Source organism: Planococcus citri, chromosome 5 (assembly GCF_950023065.1).
Source record: "Planococcus citri chromosome 5, ihPlaCitr1.1, whole genome shotgun sequence".
NCBI lineage: Eukaryota > Metazoa > Arthropoda > Insecta > Hemiptera > Pseudococcidae > Planococcus > Planococcus citri.
The window spans coordinates 40,456,246-40,476,396 of record NC_088681.1 but is presented as its reverse complement, the minus strand read 5'-3'; the positions used below and the strand labels follow the sequence as shown (position 1 = coordinate 40,476,396).

At 31.5% G+C, this 20,151-nt stretch overlaps 1 protein-coding gene across 8 annotated transcripts in view; it reads right to left on the bottom strand.

Annotated features, from left to right (window-relative positions):
• snu (snustorr) overlaps positions 1 to 20,151 on the bottom strand; it is a 128,051-nt gene that overhangs the window by 12,536 nt on the left and 95,364 nt on the right. For all 8 annotated transcript variants that reach the window (XM_065369602.1, XM_065369599.1, XM_065369597.1 and 5 more), the window contains 5 exons: positions 16,689 to 16,928; positions 1,620 to 1,779; positions 1,346 to 1,500; positions 1,146 to 1,253; positions 960 to 1,053 (listed from right to left, as the gene is read on the bottom strand). In XM_065369602.1, coding sequence (XP_065225674.1) covers positions 960 to 1,053; positions 1,146 to 1,253; positions 1,346 to 1,500; positions 1,620 to 1,779; positions 16,689 to 16,928 — 757 coding nt within the window. The remainder of the gene's footprint in view (positions 1 to 959; positions 1,054 to 1,145; positions 1,254 to 1,345; positions 1,501 to 1,619; positions 1,780 to 16,688; positions 16,929 to 20,151) is intronic.

Genomic DNA, 20,151 nt, shown 5'->3' with positions numbered 1-20,151 from the left:
TTAATTACGCTTAAATATTTTAATACGGTAACAAAATATAATGAAAATGACGTTTAACTGGTCTAATTTAGTCAAGAGTGCAATGTTTAATCGTGTTCAATTTATATTTCGAGACATAATTTAGCGCCTTTGTAACACCTTGAGGCAATGAGCTTGTGTATATTCTATGATGATGAATAAATACATATTTTTATTCGTTGTTATAAATGATTTTGAGATAAAAGCCTTCCCTTTACTTTTTATTTCTAATCAGACAAGAGGACCGCTTCTAAAAATATTTTTGATTACGATAGCAACTCCCATAAGTGACTCTATTTTTATTCAGAATAATGAACCTACTGAATTCGAATCGTATTTGAACCTGTTGTTGGTAACGACTCAATAACTTGGAGAATTTATTTCACCGAAATGTCTGCTGTGGCTGAAAATTTCTCTACGTCAGCAGGTTGCCGGGTAATTTGACATTTTTTACTCGTTTAGTTGGTTCATTATCAAGGTAATCCGCTGTGTAGATTATTAAACTTTTTTTTTACCAGGTATTCTTAATGGACTCGACGAGACATTCGATATGATCTTTTGGTCTAAAAAAAATGTTCGAATTACTGCCTTCCTTTTTTTAAAGAACGATATGACAGGATATTCGAACTAGATGGTACCTTATTAATTACCAGTAAGTATTGGCTGTTTTAGACGACACAGTCGCACGCGGTGACCTTAGAGATGGCGTTTTAAAAAAGAAATGACATTATATTCTTCCATTAGTAATATGTAACTTTCATCGAAGGTACATTACTATAATGTTCAAGGTGTTTTGGCGGCGGCTCAGCGCGTCGTTGCGTACGCAAGAGCTGCTCAAATAAACGTTATGGCAACGTTATTAGGTTTTAATTAGAAGGTTATCCTAATTCTACGATGAGTTTATTTTTATATGCGGTAAAAAGTAATTGCGTTCAACTAACTGTATGCGCTTGTCTAGCTTCTTCTATGTAATGAGTAGTAATTATAACAGTCTTATGGCCATCTTTAGTAATCTGAACCAAATGGTTCCATATGCTGAAATCATACCAAAAAAAATCACGCGTTAGATCTATCTGTGGAAAAAAACATATGCGGTGAAAAATTGTGAATTTTTGTGGTAGGTTTACCTTTGACGCAGTAAAGGATCGACTCCTACTGTAGGTTCGTCTAAAATTAACAGTTCAGGATCATGCATTAAAGCTACAGCGAACGATACCCTTCTTTGTTGACCGCCACTGAAAAGGAAAAGTGGGGAAATTATTTTCAACGTGTTTAAATTCTATTTTAATAGGTACACAGAGGTGTGAAAAAAATCAACCACACTAACCTGAGATTTTTTACAAGTCTGTTTTGGCTAGGTAGATCTAGAAAGTTAAGTAAAAATTGCAGCCTTTCGTTTATTTCTTTTGTTTGCATTCCGAAAATCCAGCCGAAATACATCATTGTTTCTTGTATTGAAAATTCACCGTATAAAGCTATTTCCTGTCAATCAAAAAATACCAGGTAACGTGAAAATAACATAGGCATTTTTTATGGGTATGTGCAGGTGGATTAAGACGATGAAGATCATGAAGATGTATTCAAATTTCAAAGATTTTTACCTGAGGCATATAACCAACTCGTTTTCCAGGAACTCCGCTCCCTCTCGTACCTGGCTTTCCACCAAGTACGTATATTTCGCCGGCATTTATTTGACGTCTGCCTACTATACAACTGAGCAGGGTAGTTTTTCCACAGCCACTAGCTCCGAGTAAACCGTATCTGTTGGAAAAAAAATACGATTAATTTGATTGAATTGGCAGTAATTTTTTATACTGGTATAAGGAGTTATCATAATCTAAGGATTACAGAAGAACTGAGAGACTGGCAAATTAAAAGCATTAAGACTTCTATGCTGCTAAACATTTATAGAGTTTTCAGAGAGATTTTTTATCAAATGGGACTTCGTTATTGAAAGTACTCGATAAAAATTCTGAAAACTTGTTAGATTATTTTGAAGTTTTCAGATAATACAGATTCCATATTAGAGGAAAGAAAGGGAGTTGAGTGTGGATAGATAGAAAATAAGAGCAAAGTTGTCCAAATGGTGGGATTTTCGGACAGAATTGTATGAAAAACTAGCAGTGTTTTCGAGTCTTGGTATTCTGGTTTGATTCATTGGTGATTCATTCATTATTCACAGTCGATTTTCTTCTTCAATCGTCGATAATTAATTTGAAAATCTCAAAATTCGTCATTAAAACAGCGGAAAAAATTCTTGAAAATCTGGTAGATGTTACGAAAATTGCACAGAATATTGATAACATTTTTTGAAATGTGGTAACACTGCCCATTCACAGATGAGAATCGATACGCGTGCGGGTGAAAAATTAGTCATTTTCAGCGAAAATTTCGTACGTGTTATTTCGTCAGGATAATTTTACAAATTCTAAATACTCAAATGTAAAGAAATTTGTATGAAATTATTTTTTAAAATCAGTAAAATTAGTATAAAAGTGATTAAAAAATCATACAAAATTGAACAAAACATGTAGAAAATGTGTAAAATAAATCCAATTTCTGGAAAGTAGGTGAGCTGAATTTTCAAAAAAATGTTTTGAAAACGAATTGCAAAAACTTCTTGAAATAACGAAAAACATACTCAAAAATCAACAAGAAATGGCGTAATCAATATGAAAATATTAATAAGCCTAAAAAAAATATTAACCTAAATATTTTTCATTTTTATTCAATTTATTTTTAAATGACAAAAGTTTTGATTTAAAATTTTGTTGACAGTATCGTCTCTTGAAAAGTGCACGTGTCTTAAGATGTATGGCCATGTTCGAAATCTAAAATCTCCCCTCCCTCCCCCTTTTCCTGTTAAGAGTCTGAAAATGTTGATTTCGAATTGCTCTTTCACATTGAAGACAGAAAGATCAAAGAAGGGGCAATTGAACGAAAATATTAATTTCTAAAAAAAAAAAAAAAGGAACCAATCAGAATATAGAAAAAAATATTTTTTTGATGATTTTTTAAATTCTCATTCAAAATAGATGCCGTAACACCGCCAAAAAACGCCTGAACCCACTTTACCCCCCTTCACCCCTTGCAAATAACCAAAATGGCATCCCGAAAAACACCCGTCATTCTAAACTTTGGGCGCTGAATCTCATTTTTCGAATTTTGACAAATTTTTTAAAATTCAAATTTGGCTTATAAAATTATGAAAATGGAATTTATTCGAGATCAAACGCTGATATTTTTTAACGTGGTTTTTTCGACGTCTTGAAATGAATAGTGACGATTTTGAGTGATTTTAGAGCTTCCAGCCGACTTGAAAATTTTTCAATCGTCAATATTTTGCATTAAAATCTCAAAAATTCAGAGCAGGAGGAGATTGACCTTCTAAAATTGTGCCAAAATTGATTGAACTAATAACGAATAATATAGATACTGGTAGAATTCAATAGAGCTTTTCTCGAATGTCTTGAACATTTGATCAGTATGTTAAGTATTCAAAAATCTGCCGGAGGATCCAGAAAAGCTCGAAATTCTCATTAAACTTTACATGAGGTTGAAAGTATCTATCCAAAGAAAATTTCTTTCCTATCTCAAATGAATCCAACTTTATACCTACGTATTTTTTCAACTTTTTGAATGCGTAAAATTTTACAATTTTTTCTCCATGATTACGTTTGCAACCCAAAAAATGAAATTGAACTAATTTACAAATTAAGCACCCATGTCAGTTGAAAAGTAATGCTCTCCTCTTTCAAGCAAACCTTCTAAAAATTGCGATACATAAGAGAGGGCCTATACCGATCTATAAAGTTCAGCTTTTTGTGGGCATTTGATCTATAATATCGTTACAATAATATCAAATTCCAACCTTTTTCTTGATTGGGGGGGGGGGGAGGGAGGAAGGATTAGAATCATAGTTTCCAATACGAACCAAAATATGTAAATATTTCGAATACTTATCAGAAGATCGAGACAACTTCAGCTACGAGTACTCCGGTATTATAAAACGACACCTTCGTGGTGTAATTTTACGATTTCCTCACATCTTCACCTTCTTATTCTTATCATATCCTTTATCGAAAGTTTATAATACCTAATTGGAGGAGGCTTCACATTGAACAACACCTTCTTAGTGTGAGCTAATTTTCGAGCCTACATTTACGTAAATATCGCTTTGTATTCGTAAATGGAAATTTCGATTAAGATATCTGATGACCTGGCTGGCGACCCTCAATACTCGTGCGGTTATGTAGCCATCAAAATATGGTTCGTTTCGATATTATCGAGTTTAAAAATGAAACAATCCAAAACACGCGTAAAGCCTCGGGGCTTCTCTATCACATTGACAAGACGATGAGAAAGTAATTGCCATATACCTACATTGAACGTAATTAGCTAATTATACAGCTAGGTATCGATATAGGTACTCGTATTCATGCGTGTTGATTTTAAACACCAAGTTGGAATTTTTTCTACAGACTTTAGGTAAGGTACGTGTTGTGAGTTTTTCTGCGGAAATGAGGGAATTTTGAGTTTGACTGATGCTGATTGAATGTAAAATAATTATCGAGATCAGAGTTAATTCTTAGTCAGGAATCCATTGCCTTTTGGTAGTCTGATAATTCGGTTCTCAAGGTATCCTTTATTTATTGACGTAAGAGCAAAGACCTCCGTATACCTCATACGTAAGGTATCTCTAAAGTGGGCCTATAAACCCATAATTTACAAACAAATCCGAATAGTTTTCCGATTATAAAACCAATGGGTCAATTTTCACAATTTTTTATTGACTACCTTTTAAAAAAATTTTTACGACACTTCCTCTTACATTCAATCAGGTCACCCGAACCGTGCACACATAAATTTTATAACCATTAATCAATACTGTTAAACGACGATGAATCGCTATAAAGTTATAACGCGTTTATTCCTGAATGTTGACAATGAAACAAGGTTGAATACCTGAAATACATCCTATACGTGTAAAGGTCATTTTGACAAGGTAATTTCTCACTAACACATACTACTGAAAAAAAAATTACGATCATCTTAAAACGTGATTAAACATGTTGATTAAGAGTATTTATTTAATTCGGCGGTCACATTCGTAGTACTGTATTTGCAAACAAAACCTATGATTTTGTAAATAATATCAATCTGGCAGTCGTTTTTCGCTGTTTTTTGTATTTATTCAAACACGCGGATTCGTGCTATGGTCGGATTTTTCCATTAAACCCGCTACCTGTGTTTGATAAATACCTAATTTAATCTCACGAGGAAACGCATTCCAAAAATTGCGAAGGAATTATCGTATGTATCTGATGCGAAATGACCGCGACTTCAACAGGTATATAGAGGAATTCACCGTGGACGAGGTCGAGTTAGGACCTAACTTACCAAATGCTTGGAATGGGAAATAGAATGAATTGTCGCGTTCAAGAAATTTTTCCCGAAAAATTAGAGTACCTAGTAATTTTTACCAAAGTCTGTGAGTTTTTATTGGTCGATGACCGAAGAGTTTTATTTTTTGCAATCGCGTCAAAAAAATTGAATATTGAAATTATGTTTTTTCTAATTATGGTACTTGTCATTTTGCATTTTTTTTGATGATTTTTCAACCATGTTTTTCTGGAATTTTTTCTTTCATTTTCATGGTGGCCTTATTCTTCAAAAAATGTCTATAGTCCAAAGTTATTTTCGTAAATTTGAAAAAAATTCAGGCATGGAAAACTGAAAACTTAAACTTGAACTAAAAACTGAAAAAAACTGAAAAGATTGATTGATTTTGGACGAAAACTGTTCATTGGTTAAAATCACTTGAGATGAAAAACATGAATAAGAATTTATCTAAAGCATCAAGATCGATAAACTTGTATAAATTTGACAAAAAAATGCATGGAAAAGTGTTTGAAACACGTTAGAATGATTTTATAGGTACAAACACAAAAAAAAAACCACTAAAATCAAAAACAATTAGCAAAAACAGCAAAAAAAAATTGTCAAAGTTGAGCAAACATACAAGAAAAATTGCATAATGAATTTTTAAAAGGGCTTAAAACACGAATAAAGCATTAAAATCTCTAAAAATTACCAAAATGCGATGAAATGGGTATCAGAAAATTTGAGAAAAAATTCAGCAACAAGCAAAAGAATTAAAAGAACTGTGAATAATTTAAAAAATGATGAAATTTCAGTGTGCCAAAAATGCTCAAAAGTGTGTCAAAAACACGTTAAAATGATGTTAAAACACCCAAAAAAGTCTCGATATCTTAAAAAATTATTAAAAAGTAATTAAAATTCAGAGAAATTTGTCATAATAGATAAAAAAAAGTGTTGAAAACGTGTTAAAATGATGAAAAATGCCTATAAAGAAGTATTAAAACCACTAGATTTGAAATGAAAATACAGTAACAAAGCCAGAACAAAATGTGCCAAAACTGCTTGAAAAAGTGTTGAAATTATTACATAAAATTACAAAAAAATCAATTGAAAATCGCTGTTCTGTGCTTATGTCTGCAGTCTGAATTGAAAGTGAAAAAAAAAATAAAAATAAAAATAAAAAAAAAACTGAATGAAAACAGAAAATTGACAAAAGGGCTCTTATACCGTTTCAGTTTGGCTTTTGAACACATACAGCAACAACACACCAACTCCATCATCTTACCAAAATTATCCACCAAGGTTTTGAAAATAAACAGTACACTACCACAGCGTTTCTAGACATTAAATAAGCTTACAACTCTGTATGGCATTCCAGTCTCCTACAAAAATTGCAGAATACTCAAGTACCTCATTACTTATTTGATATTATCAAATCGTTCTTATCAGACCTTTACTTCCAGATTTGCATAAAAGATTCACTTTCGGACCCAAAACCTATTTTCAGAGGCGTACCTCAAGGAGCTGTTCTAAGCCCTATGTTTTTCAACATCTACTTCAACAACATCACAACTTCATCAAATGCTAAAATTTTTCAATTTGCGGATGATACCTGGTTATGCACCCAAAGTAATTTAATCTCTCCAGTGCAATTGTAATCAACAAGCTCGAACAAAATATCAACTCCACTAACTCCTGGCTAAAATCCTGAAAACTTGAACTCAATCCAAACAAAACAGCTACAAAAATCTTCATGCTGAGACATTGCTGCAACCCTGCCAGAAACATTAATATCGAAAACACTACAATAGAATGGAGTGATGATGCTGTTAAATATCTTGGAGTATTCCTTGACAAACGACTCACTTTCACAAGGCACATCTCACAGAAAATCAAACCTACCTACTTCAAACTCAGAACACTTTTCCCGCAAATCAACAGAAGTTTACACTTGAAAACCCAACCAGCATTACTAATCTATAAGACTATTCTTCATCCTACATTTACATATGCGACTCCAGTGTGGTATGGTACCTCCAAAACAAACAAGAAAAAACTTCAAATATTCCAAAATAAATTTTTTCGAATCGCCACTAACCCTCCACGCTTTTGCCAGAATACCCAAGTACAACGCTAGCTCAAAATTGAAACAATCAACGACTAACTGAAAACTGTAACTGGAAAATACCAACAAGTTATCTGAAAACACCCTTGCTTGCTTCTTCGATATCAGGCAAAATCGCCCTTCAAGACTCAAACAGAACTTCCTCAAAATTTCTTTCAGGTTTCTTAGCCCTAACTCTTTTCTTTCTTAAGTTAAAAGAATCCGATTTGTAAAATTTGTGAATAGTGCTATCGTAAATTGTACTAAACTGAATAATAAGCTTAATAAAATTTTCATTCATTCAAAATTTTCTTTCTGTTGGGAGGGTAGGGGGGGGGGGTGCATAACATTTGGTAAAACTAGTAAAATTTTGTAAATTAAAAAAAAAAACTTTGGTTCACCCTTGCAGAAATTTTGAAAAAAAAATTTCAAAAAAGATCTCGATACTGTAAAAATTCTTAGCTTTTTAATGACAAAAATTATTCAATTTTTGAACAAGAAATATGTAGTCACTATTTAAATAAAACATTTGAACGTAATGTAGCATCATTGAATGTTTTCAAATGAAGCTAAAAATTCCAAATAGGATGCGATATGCCAATCACTCTCAAAACACTTACCTATTATAATAAAATTTTCACTAAATTTCGCCAATTTTTAGTTCGTTTGTTGGAATTGTATTCGTAGGTATTGTTTGTTTTGCATATGCAATTGTGTAAATGATAATGATGACGGGTGTACTTAGGTACGAAATGAAATCTCTCGTCGCATTCTATTCAAGGCTATTGGAAACATGAATGAACTCTTATTCAGTGCACAACACACGTTGAGTCACCGCGAGCATAAATAAGTCCAAATGAAGAAAACGTGTCGTGTCCAACGATATTCATCATGAGCAGGTACGATTTCTACCAACGTCCAACTATAGTGACCATAGCTGCCGCCGCCGTCGTCTCGAATCAAAATAGCTTTAGGGTTTTCTCGTTCACTAAACTCTGGCACATGTCTTATTATAAAAATAAATACCATACCTACACATACGTGTACTAGATCACGGTATTATTATCCGACGAAAAAATATTCATAATGTGTTCTTATGTATTTTCCGCCTTGGTACAGGTATCCTCATCGAGCATTTATTATTGTCGATATAAATCATAGGAAAATGTGTTTTTTCCTCCCTCTCGCCTACACTTTTTATAATGCGGTAAACGTTGTTGCTGCCGAGCACGGTTCATTTATTCGAAGAAGAAAAAATGGAAAATAAAACGCTAATATGGGATTGAAAAATATTTTCATGGAGGTAGCCATCCACTAGTCACTAGGCAGGAGTGACGTGAGGTAGAGGTAATTGCGGTAGTCGCCGAGGCAATGGTGGATAGGTAATTCGCCAAGACTTGCTTATGGAATATACAAGAATCGTCAGAATATTCCATTCAATGTTATAAAGATTTTAGATTGCGTATATAAAAACTTGAATCGTAGTTTGTAAGCAGGTATAGGTATACTGGACGGCGGACGGTCTAATCTTACTGTACATATGCGGATAAATTTTATGATTTTTGATTATACCCTACGATATGTTGACGTGTTTACTCGACCGGCGCGGATAATCTTCCGGTTAATGATCTTAGACGTGATTTCCAAGACAAAGATGCGTGAATTTTTCTTCTCCCGATATCAAATAGCGATTTGTATTACAGCTCATTGCTGGTGCTGTTGTGGTTGTTTTTTTTTGCCAAATTATAGCAATTAAAACGGTACAGTAGGAGGAAATTGAATATGTAGTGAAGAATTTGCGGTTTGACTTTGTATAAGAAATAAGGTTATGGGTGACTATGCTGGATTAGCATCTACGTGCTTAATGGTGTACTTTTGGACGAAATTATCTACAGGGTGTCTCATTAAAGGTGTATATCATATTTTGAGTCCATTCAACCAAATGGGAGACAAAATACCAATTTTGATATCATGTGAAGAATAATGTTTTTCTAGATGGAATCAATTTCCGCTGTTAAAACATGTCTTCAAAGGTCCATAAAAAATTTAAAAAAATATAATTTTTGATTCTTGTATACATAGAACCTATTTTGACTTTTGCACCACAAACATGGGAATTTGAAAAAAAAATCCTTGAATCAGATCAGAACCACCCAAAATACGATTGAAAAGATCTATTTTGAATTTTAAATCAAGGAACGATGTGAAATCAAAAAAAAAAATGCTCAAAGAGAAATGGAATGGGTGGGTCATGTCGTGAAAAGTGATCCCCTATGAAGCAGAGGTGATGTATGAAATTATTTTTGACGCCTGATAGAAGTTCAACAAAATGAGTAAATTTCAGAAATTTTCATGAGAGAAGTTGAACTTGAACAATCAGATTGTGATATTTGAAAAAAATATGAATTTGAGTGATTATTCATTTTGGAAATTGTGGATTTTCCTCAATTTTTTTCAAAACATTATGTTGATTTTCAAAGCCATATTTACCAATGCAGACGAAAAAAAACCCAAAACGATAGAAATTTTCTGTTAAAGTTCATCAGTTGAAACTTTTTGATTGTTTATCTCAATTTTTTTCATAAAACCAGCGAAGAAAAAATTTGATGCTCCAAAACACAAAATTTCATTCTCTCTTCTCAACAATTTGGACAACTAACAATGAACAATTTTTACATCTCAACAAAATTGGAATAAAAAATAAGATCAGGGTTTCTGATTTGGATCGAATTTCATTCTGGAGTCTTGGGCAATTCAGTTAAAGCATAAAAAGTGACGCTGTTTCTGTCACCAAAGTATCATAAGAATTTTCCTATAGAAAAAATTTTCATTTCAGAAGTCTCCTGGATTTGTATGAAAAATATATTATGTACCAATTTGAATTTTAAATTCTATTTATAGATCATTTTATTTCTTTTTATAATTTGATTTTTTTTCAAAATAATTAATTCATCAATTCTTAAATTGAAATGAGAGACTTATTTCTCAGTTTCCCCTTCAAAGTCCAAATGAAATTTCCACCAATTTTCAAAATCTCTGCGACTTTTCTCCTTACACAAAATTAATTTATTTTATTTTATTCAGAGCAGATATTTTTGTAGATTCAAAAACATAAAAATTTTGTTAATTCTCAAAAATTTTCAAAAATTTGAATTTTGAATTTTGAATAAATTTGATTAAAATTGAAAACCCCGACGTTATTTTACTCCATTTTATTTTTATTTTGTTGAAATGTAAAAATTTTTCCTAGGGGGCAGTCAAAGTTGTTGAAAAAAAATTGAAAAAAACAATCAAAAAAATTTCAACTGGTGAAATTTTACAGCAATTTCCTATTAACTTAATTTTTTGCTTTGGAAAATGGAAATCAACATAAATGCTTTGGAGAAAATGGGTGTCACATCTTTTTTTTCAAATATCACAATCTGATTGCTCAGTTCAACTTCTCTCAAGCGTTAAAGGGTTAAGGGTCATAATTTGGTGGGAAAACATGGTTATGGTTCTTCTAGTATGATCGAATTCATAATAATTGGTTATTGGTTTTCAGTTATGGTTTCTGGTTTTTAGGATTTTCACCTTTTTTTTTTGGTCATTTTATATGCAAAACACTGTAATTTTGATTTTTTTTTTCAATTAAAACAATAATGAATTTAAATGCCTGTAAAAATGTGAAAAAACTTATTTTGAAATTCAGAATGAGAATTCAGTTAGGTATTATTTTTTAGATAAGAAAATGAAGAAAAACAGAAAATGGTAGAAAAAATTGCGTTAAAAAATCATTTGAAAAACTAATCAAACTGAAGCAATTATTATTGGCGTTTGGTTACTGATCAAAAAACAGTTTTCGGCGAGCTGTAACAATTCATTTCTGGTTGCTGATTTCAGTTGTCACTCCTATTCATAAGATGGACCCGTCATGTGACCTTTTAAGTATAGTAAACAGCGTATAGGATGAACAGATGATATAAGTAAGATTTGCCAATAACAGGAGGAAAAATCTTTCTGGTGAAATTGTACAAAATATGTAGGTCACTCAAAATTTTCATCGAGAAGAGTTTTGCTTAAAAAATCCATATCCTCTCCACGTCCTTTCACTCAACTCCTTTACATAAATCCTTTTTTCCTTCGCTTTGGTTGATTTTTATTAAACCAGTTCTGGTAAATTAGCCTTTGGAAATTTGTTATACTTAAACTGTTGCCCCTTCAAATGTCAAAATAGCTTCCTTGTTCGTATGAAATTTGTTGTTCTTCTCACACTTTGGCAATTTGGCATCCTCAATACCGAAAAATAACAGACGATTAACGATACACCCAACTCATTTGAACATTTCCGGAACCAAATGATCAATCAATAATCCAAATCCGCAAGTACACCTCTCCTCCTTCCTACTTCCAAATAATCTGTCTACTTGAACACACACAAGGAGCCGCCGGAGCCGGTTAGTTCGTGATGAATTGCTTTTTACACGCGAGTTCAATTTATTTCCAAATAATTAGACAGCAGAAAAAAATTTTCAGGTGTTAATTACCAAAAAACAATGATTTACACTTTAGATTAAATGGTAACGCCGTTTGCGTATAATTATTCTAATTAGCGTCTCAATTAGGATCTAATGGTTTACTTTTTGTTCGGGGGAAAAATGCTGCTGAAGTAATACCTACCTACCTATCTAACCTATGCAGTGTGTATCTACGTACCTACTATTATGGTATGTACTTGGACATGCTTCAAACCATCATCGCGAAACAATGAACTTTGTTGTTTGACTGGTACGGCGGCCGCTGCCATAGACGTAGCCAAAGCGGACAGCTCTATATATTGTTATCACGATGTTGCCAAATATTACATAATTTTTTACCAACAGATTGTACGCACGATAAAAGATATTAGAGCGGTTTCTTTCCTATAATGTTATTTACTATTTTGTGAAAATTTTTGCGTGTATGTTTTACAAATAGCATATACCCATATTTATTTACTTATTAAAATTCCGTGTATAGACCTAGTACCTACCTACATTATGTTTTTGATATTTTTACTGCCAAGGTAGATGTCTTTATGTATAACTATTTTTAATTAATTTTTTTCGCATTGTTTTTCTCGAAGAATAATTTCGAAAGTTGATAATGTTAATTATGAAAATTGCGGAAAATGCGTAAACGGATTCAAGGATTTTTTTTTTGAAGCGTGTTATTGAATTATTTTTAAGGTGTTTTGGTGTGAGGTTTCGACGAAATCGCCAAATTAGAATAAGTAAATGTGTCTTGGCGAAGGGCGAGGTGTTTAATCATTTCAAAATTTCATACGATGATTATAATAATCGAGGTATTTTGTTGTATAGCGGTATTCTCGGAATATTATGTTGTAATTTTTTGTATTTTATTTTCTGTTTCAGGTAAATTTCCATTATTGAACGATTAAATTAATGTTCCTAATTCAGCAAAAGATACATAGTTATGTTATATCAAGTACATTGAACGAAAGGTAACTAAATTACCATTTTTAATACGAATTTTTCTTTCAGTTACTTATTTTATTGTTCATGATAAAACATGATTTATGGAAGTGGAGTTTAATTTTATGATTTTATGGAAAATGCTCGTGCATAGGTACGTAGATTCCAAAATGAAACCAAATCTCAGACCATGTCCGCTTTAGAAACCAATTTAATCCATAATAAAAATTATACGATTTCTATTGTGTAGTACCTACTACCTAGTACCTGTACCTACCTATCTAATTCTTCAAAGGCATCGCTTCATGAAACCACAAAGTCAAATTTGGGGGCTAATAAAGTTTCGAGATGGTTTTTAACAAGCCATCAGCTCTTGGCTAATTGCAGGAAAGGTTTTGCTTTTTACTGATCGGTTAATTTACCCAAACTTTTTTCATAAATTCAGAAAAAAAAATCAGAAAATGATTATTTTTGTCAAATGTTATTTTTTACAGAAGACAAATTTACAAAAATCCATTTTTTTTGCAAAGACACAACATTTAATGAATGCATTCAAACGTTGATAAAACCAAAAATCTGCATTCAAAGTAATCTCGTATTTGATTTCAACAATACCGGCTACTGATTGGCTTAATAAAAAGGCATCTATACTCTTGACAATTTGACATGGTTTCGTTATCTTTTGCATTACAACTTAAAGATTATTATGCTTTATTGGTATCAACTTTTGGTCCTTTTCGATTATGTTTTTTGTCATTTCAACAAATTTTTATGATATTTTTGGTATTTTTTGCTGAATTTTGTGCAATTTTACTGAAATTTTATATGCGACTTTTGATGTTTTTTTTAAAATGATTCTGTAGGTGATGTTTACAACATTTTATTCAATTTCTATAATATTTGATCAATTTTTTTGGAATTTCATTAGAAATATCTACCATAGAAAAGAAGGATTTTGATTTTTGGTGGAATTGTCAAAAATTAAGATTTGGCTCATTTTCTATAGAAAAAGTAAGCATTTTATTGAATTCGTAATTGTATTTCTCAAAAATTTCAAAAAATTGTTTTGAAGTTAAAATGCAATTCAGAAAAATTGTAGTAATTTTCATACTTTTTTTTTTCAATTTTTTGAGAATTTTTGCTACATTTCTTTCAAATTTTATGATGATACAATCAATTTTATTACATTAAAAAAATTTCAATAAGTTTTAGCCAAATTTTATTCACTTTTACTAATTTTTTCAAGTTGATTTATGATAATTTTTGATAACTTATTATTTTCATTCATTCAATTTTGATTTTGATTATATTTTAACACTTTTTGAAAATTTTCAATAATGTTACACCACTTTTGCTTTTGCTCAAATGTGAAAACATTCTATAATTTTTTTTGTTAGTTTCAATTGTTTTTAATGTTATTTTAACGAGCTTTAGCTATGTTCAAACGTAATTGTTGTCGAATTTTACAGTTTTTTTGATTTAGTATTTTTATGAAATAAAATTTTCAAAATTAATTTCAGTACCTATATTTCTGTAGCTTTTTTTGATTTCTAAATTGAGAACAAATCCACTAGGAAAATGGCTTCAATTTTTAAAGCGATTTTCTATGGGAGCAGGGGTGAGGAGTTATTCAGTTTTGAAATTGGAATTTTGAAAACATAGAAAAAATGTCTTCTGATCTGAATAGTGAATAATACTGATTTGAAAATTTGTTTCAGTTTTATTTTTTCACTGCCATGAGACTCTTGAACATCATTCTTTTTCAAATGTCTTGCGCATTTTGAATCTATTTTTCCCTTTTAAAGTGGAAAAGAGAGTGAATCAAGCTATGCTTACTTTTGGAAATGTTTGAGAAAGGGGATTCTCAAAATTGTGTTATTTTTCTGATTCATTTCGTCAATTTTACTTTTGAAAAAATTAAATAGAAAGAAATGAATGCTGATTGAGCAGAAATCCAATAAGAAATATCAAATAATGAAAAATCTAGTTCTTTTTGTACCAATTTTAACCATTAGGTAACTGAATCCAGGACTAGAATCTAGGCTCAAATTTATAACTCCCAAAGTACGACGTGTTTTTTGCTTTACTTTCAATGTAAAATTCTGGAGATTTTACCAATTTTTTTCTCTCTTTTTTGCAGTTTTTCTCATAAATATTCTTAAAATTTGCTATTCTCAATAATTGAAAAAAAATTGATAAAAATTTGAATGCGAAAGTTTTTCAAAAAGTCAAAAAAATTTTTTAAAATCTTCATTTTGAAAATGTGACGTAAAATTTTTTCATGTTGTTGTTTAGGTGATTGCTTGAAATTGATTTTGAAACGAAGGAATCGATAAAAATTACACGGAAGCTGAATTTAAGTAGATGATTTTAGGATTAAATTTAAATAAATTACATGACATTTTTACCAAATGTTTCGTTGAGTCACTAGGTTCATTCGGCGAGCGCTCTCAATTTTCAGCAAAACTGAAAATCTGCTGAAAATTCTGTTGAAAAGTAAAGGTGCTTCCACACATGCTGTATGTAATAGCAGCGACTCATTTTTCTATGAGCCGCACATTCCAATTCAATTTTTTAATTTTTTTAAATTTTAAATTAAATTGAAAAATTAAAGTGTTTAAAATGAAGGAAAAGTTTGAAAATTCGTAAATAAATGGAAATTTTCGAGTTATAGGTGATAAATGACATTTTCAAACTGGCAGTTTTTCAAAATTAGGAAGTCCGCTGTTATCACCAAAAATATGTGATTTTTATACGTTGGTTAATGTGGAGGCACCTTTATTTTCAGCAAAACTGAAAATTTTCAGTTTTGCTGAAAATTGAGAGCGCTCGAATGAACCTACTCATTTTAATTTAAACAGCTGTTGAAAAAAATGCATCTCATTAAATGCAATTTATGTTACGAATTACGTATGAGATAAGATCATGTTTAAAATACTAATTCTTAATACATATGAAATTGTTCTACCATACTCTGCACCAATCAAATCATTGCAATTTTTTCTACTCTTTTTTTTATGTACTGGACGTCCATGATGACAAGATTTTGACGCTCAGTTTTAAGAGCTAAATTTGGTTGAACAAATTGATCTCTTTAGTGGAGCTAACAATATTTTTTATCTGTTTTATGTTTACTGGAACTGTAGAGTTTTTCAAAATATGATAACCGGAAAAAGGGGTGGATGAGAAAATTATCTTTAATTATTTTAAATTAATACCAGCCGGTATCCTTGAGAAACCATGAAAGTATGTACCTATTACCTACAATGTAAAAAAAATTGACAGAGAGGAAGAAAATAAAGAAAAGGGGCCTTTGAAAGTCACTTCAGTCATTCAACTCTTGAATTGAACAATTTCAAACCAACCCCTACAACTTGTCCAATGACTAGCCTCTAATGGATTCCACGAACGAGCATCAAACATCAACCTTTATTATGTAACAGCTCAGTGAGCTCACGTCAGCTCAATTAACCAGTTTTACGATTATCGCATGACGAAAGTGCGAGTACAACATAGGTCAAGTTAGCTGGAAGCTGGAATTCCTTCAAGGAGCGAAAAAAAAAGAAAAAACATCTCTCTTGTTCTGGACACCGTTCTTTGAAAAAGGTTTACCCGCGTAAAGCAAACTCGAGCATAGAAGAATAGATTTTTTTGCCTCATTTTTTCTAAATAGCTTCTAACTTACCTACGTATAAGATAGTAATAGTAAATGAGGTATAAATAAAACTTACATTGTGCCTTTAGCAACGGTCATGTTCAAGTCGCTTAAAACATGGTTGGGTTTTTTCTTGGAGCCGTAATGCTTGAAGGCGTGCCGGACGCAGACTGCTTGTTGCCTCCTGGTATATACTGTGCTCTGTTGCGACAGTAAAGATGGAGGTTGAAATGCCGGATTTACTATACCATTTCTCGGGTCCATGGCTACTACGTCTGGCGACACATCTGGTATAGTATTTATATTATTCGTGTCTCTGTAAAAACAAAAACAAAAACAAAACGGTTAGTTTTCAATCGAACTCAAAAGAAGTAGGTACTAGGTAGTATGTATATGCAAAGGAAGACCTAGCAATTTATCGTGCGTCATAATTTAAACTCAAACGATTAATTTGCAACGTTGAAAGGAGAAAAAAAGGTGTTTCTTGACGTGCGAAATCGAAAAGTACTTATGTAGCTTCGTACGTAGTTTCGGCAGGTTTTTATTTTTTCAACTTCTTTTCGTTATTTTGCTCAGTGATCGAGAAAAAAAACACAGCTATATGTATGACCTTCTTGCAACGTATTAATATGGAGATTAATTTGTAGGTAGGTACGAGATATGTAGTGAGCATCATGTGTGTGTGTGCATGTGTACAAGAGAGAACAAAATTTCCGCGTGAATAAAACGTTGAAAATTTTTTTCCTTCGAAGCTAACACACTATACAGCTTACAATTAAATACGAAGGAATGTTTAATCAAAGTAAATGATTCGAAATTACATAGGTAGGTAGATTAATATAAGTATAGGTAGGTAATACGTGTGCGTACGTACATTTTTTCAATACGTGAAATATTTTTAACTCAAATACTCGTCTATGTAGGTATTTATTTTCACGCCAGCTCAGCTACTACCGCTGCAAAAGGTTTACGAGCTTGGCGAATTAATTAGTTTTCAAAAATACCTACCACTGAATACGAGTAGAGGTAGGTACTCGAATATGTAAACAAGATAAGTATGATGACGAGAGACTGTCGGCTATTTAATTCTACTCGCGGCGCTGGGGTAATTTGAATTGGGTATTTTGTTTATTCGCAATTTTCCGACTGGCTTTCGTAATGACTTAATTGAATTCGTTGGCTAGAAATGATTGTAAAGTAGCGAATTTTTCGCAGCCAAGATACCAATTGAAATTACTGCCATGTAGTCGCGAAATGGATACCTGAGATGGGTAATTTTTTGCTAATGATGATGATGATAATGATGAAGATGATGAAGATGATGAGATGAAGAGATGTTTAAACGAGCGTAATTTTTTTAACGAGTAATTTAACGCTGTCGATATTATTATTACTGTTTTCCAAGCGGATTTTATGATGCTGATTGGCCTTTGGGTGATGAAATTTTTGCCTGCGTGTTTATGCTGATTCGTGATAATTATCGGCAGCGTGTGGTGGTGTGCGAATTGCAAATACAATCAATTGGGATGAATTTGAGTTGGAATTTTATTAGTAAGGTTTTATGTTGTGTCGATATTCATGTGTAAAGTCTGTAGTTTAATGGTATTAAAAGATCCATGTTGCTGAGTGGAAAAAAACAAGATTTTGACGCAATACATGATTTCCGTAATTAAGTTGTCTTTGGACTGGTGATTTTTTTGGGAGAGGGGATTGGACAATTACTCATTATTTTGAAAAAAAATTATTTTCAAAACTCAAAACTTAATCTTTTTGTTTAAAAATAATTACGAAATTGTTGTACAATTTTTTTGTCATTTTTTAAAAGTTATTTATATTTTGCCTTTGATTTTTTTTGACGTTGGAATGCAGATTTGAGAAAAAGTTTTGTGAAATGACTAAATTGATGTCAAAAAACCACGAAAAAAGTGTGATTCTCCAACTTGAACCTTGATTTTTTCCGGGAATTCAAAATTTTGATTTTTTCGTGGCAACCCAAGTTTTCAACTCTAAAAACTCGTGAAAATATCACAGATTGTGGCATACCCACCCTTCAGAAAAGTGGAAAAAGTAGTCTGAATTTTCAAGCACCACGAACAAATTTCAACTTTGAATTTGTTGTGCTCTCAAAATAAATAAGGTATTTTGTTTTTGATAATTTTGAAATTTTATCTCCAGTAGTTTTAAGTCATAGACTATAAATATTTTCTAAGGCATTTTGACATTGTCCAACAACTTTTCGAAAAGTTGTGAATGAAAAATGAAGATGATTGATAGAACCCCTAAAAAGACACAAAATCAGTTTAAAAAATGAAAATGAATTTAAAAATATGACACAAAATTGAAAAATTGTTTAAAAAAATAACTCTGTTTGTTCTACTTGTGATTTTTATTCATTGGGGCGATTGAATTTTCTAGCTGGAGGAGGTTCATTTATGTGCTAAAAAAAATGAAAAAATTCAATGCAAGCTCATGAAAAAAATTACGAATTTTTTTTGGAATAATTTTTCAGGCATCTGTTGTACTCAAAATTAGAAAAAAAGATAAAAATAAATCGATTTCTTTTTGAAAATCCATCGCGTGATTTCAAAAATGCACTATTTTTGCTCGATGATAGATCGATTTGAGAACAGAAAAATAGTCCCTTCTTTCCTTCTCCTCTCCTCCTTGCTGAAATTGATCCACAACGAAATCTGATATGCAGACAGAAGAATATTATAATTATTCTTCCTACTTTTGTCTCCTTTCAATAAAATTGAATTACAAGTTTAGGAAATTCAGTTCTAGTAATAAATTTTCTGCATTGGTGATCTTTTTTTTTAGGAAAAAGAATTGTCTAGTTGAGGAATTTTGATTTAATTATGGTTGGCGATTTTTGTTTTTTTTTGTGTCGTTAGTGATTTTCTTCTGGGTTGTTTCATTCTGTTTACGAAGTGTATGTAATAGGTGCAAGATTTACATAATATGGTTCTTTAGTGGAAATTTCTTTGCTCAAATCTGTAACTTTTCATTTCATTATTTGGCATACTTATGTACTTTTTTCAAGTCAGATTTAATTATTCGGCTGAAGATGAGTATCAAGAAATATTGAAAGAAACGTCCCCAGGTCTCGATATTTTCATTGCTGAATTTTATGACAAAAACGATGATGTAATTGATTTCTGAAATTGAGCTTTTGAGAATTTTCTTGCAATATATGATACTTGAGTATTTGCTATGTTTTCAAAAACAAATTGAATTATTTTTGAGAATTGAAAGAAATTCTTCTGTTTCTTTTACTGTCGAGCTAATCTGGCGAACTATCGAACATCCTCTGTTTCAATTAAATTTCCAACCCTTTTCCTCTTTCGCAATTGAAAAATTCAACACACCATTTCTATTTTTTCCTAAAATGTAATTTGACTGTGATAGTTTTAGTGATCAATCTTTCAATTACATGTTTGTGTATTTTGTTGTTTTGGTTAAAATTTATGTATTTTTCTCTGAATTTAAATCTAATTAACTGTACATAGATCTGGTTAGACAGTTGATTTATTAGTTCT